At 36.5% G+C, this 10,809-nt stretch overlaps 1 protein-coding gene across 2 annotated transcripts; it reads right to left on the reverse strand.

Moving 5' to 3' along the window:
* Window positions 1-1,591: 1,591 nt before the first annotated feature.
* LOC122657363 (cold-regulated protein 27-like) lies at window positions 1,592-7,038 on the reverse strand. Of its 2 annotated transcripts, none has more exons than XM_043852045.1 (6): window positions 6,678-7,038; window positions 5,814-5,972; window positions 5,591-5,718; window positions 5,094-5,275; window positions 1,828-1,937; window positions 1,592-1,712 (listed from the first exon to the last, which is right to left on the reverse strand). In XM_043852045.1, exons 1-6 carry the CDS (start codon window positions 6,840-6,842, stop codon window positions 1,674-1,676), a joined length of 783 nt encoding a protein of 260 aa, XP_043707980.1. In that variant the 5' UTR covers window positions 6,843-7,038; the 3' UTR covers window positions 1,592-1,673. The 2 variants fall into 2 exon arrangements, with proteins under 2 accessions (XP_043707980.1, XP_043707978.1); XM_043852043.1 differs by having other exon boundaries at window positions 1,592-1,701; window positions 6,678-7,037.
* Window positions 7,039-10,809: the final 3,771 nt, after the last annotated feature.

Here is a 10,809-nt window from a genome sequence, read left to right on the forward strand (position 1 = left end):
TAAGCAACAAGAAGCTCAAATGGCTACTAGAAGGGACTTGAGTTTACTTCCTAGAATCAAACCTGTATGTATAAAAGAACAGAGTAACCTCAACGCTACCTACACCCATCACTTTCTCAAGTTGGGTAGATAAGAAACGATAGAAATGCATGGCATTTGAAACTTGAAAGCAACACTTTAAAAGGGAGTGACAGAAAAGTATAACATATAAAATACTTGATACATATGTATTGGCCAATTTGTCAAAGGACTCACCAAATTTATTCCAAAATATGGAGAGAGAAAAAAAAGGCAAAAACAATGAAAAGAACCCTACCTAATTAAAGGAAGACATCATTTGGAGTTATTTTTTATCTTCTAGAGTGATTTTGCAGATTCTTAGAAATGGGCTAGCTTTGGCACAACGTTTAAGTTGTGCTATTGCAACCAGTTGGTTACGGGTTCGAAACTTGGAAATAGCCTCTTATGAAGCAAGAGGTAAGACCGCTTACATTTGTCCCTCCCAGACCCTGTAGTAGTGGGAACCTCGTGAAGGAATGTACCAAACATGATCCTGGTCAGAATCAATCAAGAGAAACCTCTCAGAATCACTTCAGAGAACTGATACAAACACATCTTATGATGTACCTCTTAGACAAAATGTGGTGCTAAAGATGTGCGGAACCACTAGCCCAGCAAACAGTCCGGCAAGTTGTCCAACACAACGCCGAATCTGAATTTTGCTCTGCTAGATTTGAATAGGAATCTGCCCAAGTTTCAGTGTTTGGCCCATAACCTGGACATTAATACAGCTAACTTCTAATCACAGAAACAACAGTGCAGACTAAGAGTTCTGCTCATAAACCAGGAATATAATTCGCGTTGTTTAATCTTTCCATGGTAAATTGGGGATGTGTCTATACTGGTAATCTATATGAGTTCTCAAGTCACCTGTGATGTAGCTGGAAACTGGTAATCTATATGAGTTCTCAAGTCACCTGTGATGTAGCTGGAAACCTCGGACATTGTTGAAATTTCATGCAACCTGCAAGGTATTAGCAACCCCATGTTTCACTTTCACAGAACTCATATCAGAACTTCAAAGCCGCAACTCAAACCTAAGTAACTTATAAAAGAATATGTGTGCTGGGAAAAATGGAAAGTGACAATATCACCGCTACATCAAGTTCCAACTGAAACGATATTCTTACAAGTATGCGTTTTGCATACTAAGAAGTTCAATTCATACACTTCTAACTGAAATAAATGGCAAATATGATGCAGAAAGAAACCCTAAAAACTTATTTTTTGGTGCTTAAACAGTTTGTTAGATGTTCCCTAACTCTATCCAGCCATCTATTCTTTCTCAATCTTATATACCTGTGCAACACTAGCAAGGAACCAATTACCATCATCTAAGTCTTCCCCAATTTTTGGAAGAGCCTACATTTTGCATCTAAAGCAACTTTCAAGCCCCACTTTCAGCTTCATATTTCCCTTCTGTTTTCCCGTTTCTTTTCTTTGACTAAATAATTTCAAATGTCAGTTGCAAGTTGTAGCCACCACACAGATTACGGTCGTGACCAATGTGCAGTGCAGATTTTGGGCATGCTAACCTATCATCATTTTCTGATTTCCATTACTACCAGTTCTTCTTTTCTCAGACAAGCACAATTCTCATCATAATATGCTATTTACAGAAGACTTTCCATGTGGAACAACCTGAAAGAGCACTTAAAAACAGAGTAGATGGAAGTTAAACTCGTCAACATGGCATGATAAAAATGATCTTGATTTTTTATTGATGCCTAGAATATAAGGTTCCTAACAATTCATATTAAACATTACTTGATCTTTGCTTGAGACGTCAGCAGCAATCTTCATCCTCTTTGTCCTGCACACACTACTAATCTTCTCTCCATCATGATCTTCTTCAATGAAGTTCTGATCTGATACCTCTGCCACAACCCAAACAATTGATCATTTTCGTATAAGAGCAAGAAAGAAGCAAAGAAACTGGTTGGAATGACTTCAAGAAATCTTTGATTTGTTATTAGCTTGTGATATGGATGAAAAAGTTAAGGTAATCAAGTAATACTTTGCGCATATTGATCATGACCATTCAGTCAAAATAGAACACAACCAAAACCATGTTGATGCAGGAGAATCCAAAAGAAGAGACTGTACTTAGTAGACTTGTTCTGAGGTCACAACAGTCGGTTGCACACAAGAAAAAAAATAAAAGAAAGGGGGAAGGGAGCAAGAGGGCAGAGAGATGATACATTGAAACTTGGGTTGGACTGACCACTAAGAAAGAAAATTGTGAATTCTCTCACTACCAAAGAGAAGAAGAGTCCTACTTCGAAAAGTGAAAGCTAAGTTGTGGAGAAAGCTTCATCGGATCATTTCTTTCCCAATAAGAGAGTACATTGCCTTCAATATAGTGGTGACGAGAGTTATCTCTGGAAAGAAACCCTAACTTAATATATGATCAACTAAAAGTAAAATATTAGAATATGGAAATAAAATTGTCTTTCTATACTCCATGTATCTTTTAAAGGTATCATCCACTCCTCGAAAAGTGGCTTTATGTAATGGATCGTATTTGTGCTCTGCAACAATATAAGGCTCAGAGGAATGGAGCTCCACACAATCAACCGGGGCCTACCTATCTACATAAATATCTTGATCAAAGAAAACTTGACCCTGAGTTATGAAGTGCTGTGCTGGAGGATTGTCGCAACAGCAGGGGCATAGTCTTCATTGTCCTTCATTTTCTATATCCTACTGTCTATTCCTATTAGACATTTCAATCTTAAACTAAATTCAGGTTTTAGTACATTCCACTTCCAAATGTTTGGAAGAAAAACATTTGATTTCATGATCAGAAGATTATGAGCACTGTACTAGGCTACGAATTCGTCAATAATCAAATTCAGATAAATTGTTCTTTCTTATATCCTATATTTAGCATTTTAAAATCAGGGGTGGTCACTATGGCGAAAAAAATTGGAGCAGACATGATAATAATCACCAGGTTGTATTTGGAAGGCATCAGAAAAGCAGTCAAGTCCACAAACCAATAATACAAATATCCATTTAGGGCACTGGAGAAAATAATGAAAGGAACGAAGAAAAAAAAGGAGACATAATCACGGAATTTCAATGGACAAGGTAAATCAGGCATTTAACATCTTCCAAGTGTTTCAATTGTTTAAAACCTCCCAATTTGATTGCCCTGTTGTTCAAATAAACTGCTATAATGAAGAAAATCGACTTCTTTGGACTTCTGACCAAAACTGACCGTTTCACTCTTTGATGCAACTCATGATTTATCATTCAATGTTCTTGTACTGTCTGTCTCTAAGCATCTTAACTCTTCACTCTGGCGTCTTGGGATTTTTTACATAAACAAAAACCAACTCACTCTAGATTGTTCATGGATCTAAGTCGTTCTCCTTAGAATTTTGGATGGGTCAACGATTCCTTTCGACACAAGGTCTTCACTTGGAAACCCCGACAAGATATTCACATCTATATTACACACGCCAACATTTTATAGTCTCAGTTGTTGATAACTTCTCCCTCACTATCCCCACATTTGTGTCTTTATTATTTTGGCAGTTCTCTTCCAGTAGTGGCAGTATGAGGTCATCCATTGCCCTTGCAGCTACATCACTGTTATTTAGGCTAACCGATAGATTAGATACATAATGATCCATTAGCTTTCACCAACAATCTCTATCATAAAAGTAGGCGATTGAGAAGAGCCTTATTTGCAGGTTTCTTCGTCATGGCTGAAACCACTGAAAGCCCTCTAGGCTTGGACATCCTAGCAATGGGTTGAACACTGGCCTAGGTGGATGAATGTTGACTAGGAAATGTCTACTGTCCATGGAGGAGCTACTGTAAATAGATCAGCGTGATGAGAGAAGTCCACATTGGATGCTTCTTAAAGTAGTTCCTTCCGTACAAGGAACTGGAGGAATTTTGTAGTAAAACCCAGAAAAAGGTAGTAAAGAGTAAAGACACAAAAGGCATAAACACAGAAGGACACAAGGAAACTATACATGCAGATATCAATCACACTATGCCATCCATACTTTGTGTCAACACAGTATGGATACATGATATTAGGTAATACAGTAATACTTCTATAGCACAGCTTTGTCAAGCTACCATGCTATTATACTACTTAACTCCTAGGCAAATTTTTAATGATATTATAAGAAACAAGAGCATCCCAGTGCACGAGGTTCCCACTACTGCAGGATCTGAGAGGGGCCAATGTATACAGCCTTACTCCCTGCTTCGCAGGAGAGGCTGTTTCCAAGTTTGAACCCACAACCGACAGGTTGCAATAGTGCAACTTAACCAACAGGTTGCAATGATATTACAAGAAACTTGCACCAAAACTTCGTCCTCAGAATTGTTTTTGGGTTTGATACAATTGCATCTAACAAAATAAAGGGCAGGGGAGGGGGAGTGAAATCATTTCTTCAAATAACTTTATCTCCTCTTCAAACATCTTCAAAATTCTTCTCAATTTGGAAATTTTTTGTCTCAAACTCCCAGCAATCAAACTGTCAGTTTCACTCTGCACCAGTATGCACCACTGCCCCAGTACATTAATGAACGAAAGGCATGTGATATTCATAAAAACACTGCTTCAAGCATATGATCTGAAGTGAGATCATTTGGGTCCAAAAGACTCTTTGAAACCAGAATATGCAATTCCAGCTACCAGTAGACACCATTCTAGACAATTAAAACGAACATAGCTGATTTATATCACTTAGTAGTGATGTTCAAGCATAGAGATACATTTCATTGTTTGCAATACAAAACTTCTTATGACCATTTCAAGATAACGAACTTATTTAGTTTCAAATGGCATGTTAGTGATCTTAAATTAATAACCCTGTGATTTGTTGCGATTTATCTGTCTCTCTTCAAAGTGGACATAGTTATTATCAACAACACATCGTAAAAATTGCAAGCAGAATGGAATTTGTAGACTAAGCAGTTAATAAGGTGCAACAGTTAGCAGTTAAAAACTCGTAGTGTACTTGTCAAAAGAAAGGAAGAATAACAAAATTACAGCCTAAACCCACCTGTATTGCTCTCAACAGAGTCCTGATGAAGAAATTGTGTCCGATATGCAGGGATCAGCTTTGGACTTGTAACCCTACCACAGGACGTTCTGCTTGTCCTTTCCAAGGGGACATCCTGAGTAAATAGTGAACCATTTTCTTCTGGAATTGCTGATTTTACTTCTCCCTGTTTGCCAGCACACCTGTATAGAAGGAAACAATTCAAATATTGATTTGAATACCTTCAAATCCCATCCAACAGCTCAAACCGTCTTCTACAACTATGGAAGGCCAGCACAATTGATTGGCAAGAATCTCAAGGATCTCAATTACACAGCAAATATCTTGGAATTCAGAGAAGGAAAGAAAATCAACCAAAAGGCTGTTGAGAGAGCCAACGGACTCCTAAGAGATAAGAGTCATTGCTGGATTCAATCTCAATTCAAATCATTCCCTTGTAAAGAGAGAGACAAGAAAATTAAATTCAAATCAATATTCGAATTGTTTCCTTCTATAACCTGAAATGCTGAATCCAAGGATTTATCGAAAGACCGTGACGCTTAGTGGCAACGTTTGTCATGTTTGGCTGAGGTTGAGTTCTTTCAAAATTAATCTTCTGCCAGCAGCCATACCGAAAAACCTTGAACTGTAAAGAGATAAGAAAGAAGACAGAATAACAAGAAAGATTTCAGGAATAACACCCCTGGGGAATATACCAAAGGAATGAATCAAGCTTCAGACCTGGCCAGATGTGACACGGTTGTTTCGATTCATTGTTTTATTCTTTGAGTTGGAACAACATTTGTAGTCATTTAGCTGTTTTACAAACAACTCTTCCATGGAATTGAGGTACAGGCTGTGCTTCTCATCCGTCCATTCTGTGAATATAGATCCTGACATCTGAAAGCCCGAGATTAACAATGTGAGAAGAAGATAAAATTTTGAGGCAACAAATACAAATACATGTGAAAATATTTACTATTTTCTGTAAGGAGGTAAACCTTGCTAGAATTATACAAAAAATTATATTTAGTTCAAAGTACTAACGGATGACAATTTTTTGACGAATCTGCTCTTGCTAGATCAACTTGATTTGGACTTCCTTGTATGTTATCAGATGTGCATTTATAAAATTTAGTGATCATCATCGATGAACAATTTTTGACGAAGCATTTAAAACATTAAAGAAGAAGTAGAAGAAAACAATTCTATTTTAGTAAACGGTATCGTTTCCTAATAAGGCCCGAGGCAGCCAAGGTTTGATCGGCTTCACAGTGTTCATGGAGATAGAACCAGAAAAAGAACGCTGCGTACCATAGAAACGTAAAGAGTACAAATTAACAGAAATTTCGAGTTCTTCTATTCAAGCAGAGTTCGATCATCCAAAATGATGGAAGACCAAAACTTCCCAGTTTAGGCAGATTTCATAGAGAAAGTAACTTCGCAGCTTCACGTTGGAAGCCCCAAAAAGCAAAGGCCAGAAAGACACTAGCAACAAGTGACCAACAGACGATAAACCATCCGATCCATACTCAAAGAAATCTCAAAGAACAAAAGAAGCGGGAAAGAAGAGGAACAATGGAGAATAGAGTGACGGTATATTACCAAGCTATCCATCTCTTCATCTTCCACAAGAGCTCCTCTGAAATTGTCACCTGTGAGAGCAGAAGTCTCGGAGCTTGTCCGAATCGCCGTTCTTCTGCAACCATCTTCTTCCATGGCCGGATCCCGCGGCGGCGGTGGCGTTCCTTGACTGAGATTCCCTTCCATTATTACTTTTACTAGATAAAGCGAAGCTTCTTCTTAGCCAAATTTGAAGGAATGAGGGAGAAGAGCAGATTGGTTTCAATTTTCAACGCAGAAGAGAAAGAAGGGAAGGAAGGAAGAAAGGCGAAAACAAGCGGCAGAAGGGGCGGTGCTGCTGCTCTTGCTCTGCGGTGGGAAGGAGAGAGAGAGGAAGAGCGAAGAAGGTCATGGGTGATTCCCTTCTCATTCCATATGGCTTCGCTTTTACACGTGTCATCTCATCACCGTATTGCCATGTCAGCAGTTGCTGATAATATCTAGCATAACGAGAGCCAGATATTTTCAGCAACAATTTGATCTGTCTCTCGTCTCAGGTGGTCATGGGATCGATTCTCCGGGTGTGCGTTTGGGATTCAAATTTAGTATATTTTTCTTATTAAAAAACAAAAACTGTCTCCTACGATATTACGTCGCTGCACTTTAACTTACCCTTTTTACTTTTACCGTTTGAACTTTAATTGCACTTTTACTGTGATTTTTTTGTTTGTGGCTTTTTTCGTGCTTACGCAGCACAACATAGACTACCACGAGATAAGACGACATAACTAACGAGAACACGTGCTTATGTGAAGACGAAGCTCTTGACCGTTTGAACGGAATCCGCTTGCATCTTTATCATCGCATGCATAATGATTCCAATCGGAAGGACAAAAATAATTCGCATGTAAGAACGTGTTTTCTATATCAACTCATTGGATGATTGAACTGCCAATGCTAGGTATGCACTTTTTCCAATTAAGAAGATTTCACATCACCACTGGAGAAAGAAAAATTACTCCTTCAAATTATTATTATTATTATTTTTTGTATAAGCCTTTTTCATAACATAAAATAATATTTACTTTCATTAGGTTGTGTTTGGTATGCATTTTTGGTAACTTTTGGTGAACACACATAGAAGTATTGAAATCACTAAAACATTAGTAATTTAGAATGTTAATTAAGCTTAATCCCTTGGTGTATTCTATATGGTTTTCCTATAATTGTTTAATCGGATCAATTTTTAGTAATCTCAATTCTAAGCCTATGATTTCGATCGATTCCACACAGTTCAAATCGAAAATTGAAACGGAATCGAAGGATACCAATTCAATACTTGATTCTGAATTTGGAAAGACAACTAAGGTACTGATTAGTAACACTTTCGCTCTCAATTCTATGATTCTAGGTGGAATTACTTTTTCTTTTCTCTTTTTTTTTTTGAATTCCACGATATTTTTTGAAGCAAAATCATTATTTGGTAACTGTCACTAGAATTTCACCCAAAGAAAAAAATTGTCACAAAAAATGATCTCGAAGTATATATAGAATAGAATCATCGATTGGTATACATTTGATAGAATGTCATTTCAAGGGATTAAATCATTTTTCCAAGTTTCTAACCTTAGGAATTTTAAAATATATATAGATATATAAAATATTCACTACTACATATTATACTAAACTCTATTTTAATCAAATCAAGTTCCAAACTTTTGGAATTCAACGAGAGATATTAGGGAAATAACAAAGTAACCTGGAACACTCTCATTGAATTGGGGGTGGGGGTGGGGGTGGGGGTGGGGGTGGGGGTGGGGGGGGAATTAATTAAAGTAGTAGAATAGGATCACTTAAAAGCTAATATTTTTATTAAATGATGGAGGAAAGTATCTTCTGATGTCAGCCTCTGATATAGGCCACGGGCTATTAGGTACTTAGAAACCCTAAAAGAGAGAATTCGAATATCATTCTTCATGAGAACAATATGGAATAATCTCTCATGTCACATCAATCACAAAATAAGAAACGATTTCATCAATAGAGGATCTCGATACATAGTTAGGGCGGAAAGAGAATATCGATGTAGTTCCATATGATTAAAATGTAAAAAAGATGTAAGAAAGCATCTCCACACTATCGGCATGAGAATTGTTTTTGCATATAGATTTATAGATGCAATATGATAATGATATAAGACTTAAAATGTCTCGATTCGATGTTTATAGAGTCACTTACATTTCTAAGCTCTCAAACGGGTGAGCCAAGGTTGGGAATTGATAATTTTGGGTCAATTAAAGTTAAGCCAGGTGTGATGCGATTAATTTTGGTTCAAAGTTGAGCTTGAATTTGGTCTCACTTGCATTCTTATCTTGAGGCTAATTTATGGAATTTGGTTTTTTCTACTAAGTTCCCTTTGTATCTAGCTTTTGGGTTTTGGGCTTAGTTGCATATAATTGCTTGATCCTGATACTATGATAACCCTCAACCCCTTCCACTCCAAAAAAGAATGTATAGCAGTAGTAATAATAATAATAATAATAATAATAACTCAACAACTCGGCCTTATCCGAATTAAATGGGATCAAGTATGTGCATCCTTGCAAAGATGATGATGATAATAACAATAATAATAATAATGGTAAAATGAAGAGAGCATGATAACATTGACAACAATTCATCAACGTCCCACCTATATGGATTATTGCCCTTCATTCAGTTCTATTTGAGGTCATACTTGAAACAATACTTAAGTTATGCATGTTTTTCCTCATTACTTCTCGTTAGGTCATTTTAGACCTACCCCCTAGCTCTTTGGATACTTCAATCTGGATCAAATCACTTTTTTGTATTAGTACATCCCAAGGCCTTAGTTGAACATGGGAACGCCACCTCAAATGATTTTCATGGAGCTTATCCTATATAGGGACAGCTCCCAAATTGGTTCTAATATGATCATTCTTTACTTTATCCTTCTAATTTTGTTGTACATCCATCTCAACATCTTCATCTCTGCTACACTTAGTTTATCTATATGACGTTTTTTAATTGTCCAACATTTCGCTACAGACATCATAGTTGGTCAAATGATTGTCCTATAGAATTTTCTTTTAAGCTTTAAAGGAATACGTTAGTCACATAATACTTCAGGAGCACCTCTCCACTTCAACCATCCTATTTTTATTCTCTGTGCAACATCATCTTTTTATTTTAATCATAATACTAATAATACTAATTATTATTATTATTATTATTATTATTATTATTATTATTATTATTATTTAGTTGTAATAGTAGTAGTAGTCAACTGACTCCTGAACACATCAAGAGGAGATCGTGTCCGTATTTTGTACATGTGAGGTAGGTGGGAGATGAACCCATCAAGAGGAGACTATGTTCGTATTTTCGTACATGTGAGGGATATTTAATACCCTAATCATGTAATATAAATATTAGAGATTTAGAATATCTAGTTAGTGAACTTTGTATGTTTACAAGTTGTACTTGTCACTTTGCAAATGTTTTTTTTTTTTTGGTGAAAAGAAAAAAATTCTATTGATAAAGAGAAATATTTACAGAGTTAGGGAGAGGGTGGGAATCGTAAATGTCACTTTACAAGTAATTGATCAACATTTTAGTGTGTCTATGTTATGAAGGACTCTTCCTGCAACAAATATCTCAAACTCATTGTTAAAAGAAGTAATTCACCTTAATCAATTCATTATCCATTAATTAAAGAATAACTTGATCATCAAGGTTTCCTTCCTAGATGTTTCTTATGGTGTAAAGAAAGAGCTACACTTAAAATAGCACACGAGTCCCAATCAAATTCTTTTGTAAAGACATCAAAAGTAAAATTACCATAACATCCTATGGTGCCTTTTTATTTTGTCTTGTTGCATAGTAATGATTCGACAATAGAATTTACGTATGGGACAATCAACTCCAAGCTTAAAAATAAATAATCAATTCCTCTAATTTGTCCAAATTCCAAAACATCTTTCTAGTTCTACCCTCAACTACTCACCCAATCAACTTAATTGGTAGAAAATGTATCTTAGGGTAAAATGGGAATTTTAGGCAATCTTAAATGTGTTGGGCTAGGTCGAAACTAGAATCAGTCGATCTGGTTGGGCACTCAATGGACTAGGACCCCACATTTAGGACCGGGCTT

Source organism: Telopea speciosissima, chromosome 4 (assembly GCF_018873765.1).
Source record: "Telopea speciosissima isolate NSW1024214 ecotype Mountain lineage chromosome 4, Tspe_v1, whole genome shotgun sequence".
Lineage (NCBI taxonomy): Eukaryota > Viridiplantae > Streptophyta > Magnoliopsida > Proteales > Proteaceae > Telopea > Telopea speciosissima.

Bases quoted from the DNA above. Each gene is read 5' to 3' on its own strand.
- LOC122657363 (XM_043852043.1), bottom strand. From the start codon at position 6,842: ATGGAAGGGAATCTCAGTCAAGGAACGCCACCGCCGCCGCGGGATCCG. The intron at 5,719-5,813 runs GTCTGAAGCTTG...ATCTCTTTACAG, and splicing joins ACCGTGTCACATCTGGCCAG to TTCAAGGTTTTTCGGTATGG. The intron at 5,276-5,590 runs GTTATAGAAGGA...CCTTCTATACAG, and splicing joins CCTTGGATTCAGCATTTCAG to GTGTGCTGGCAAACAGGGAG.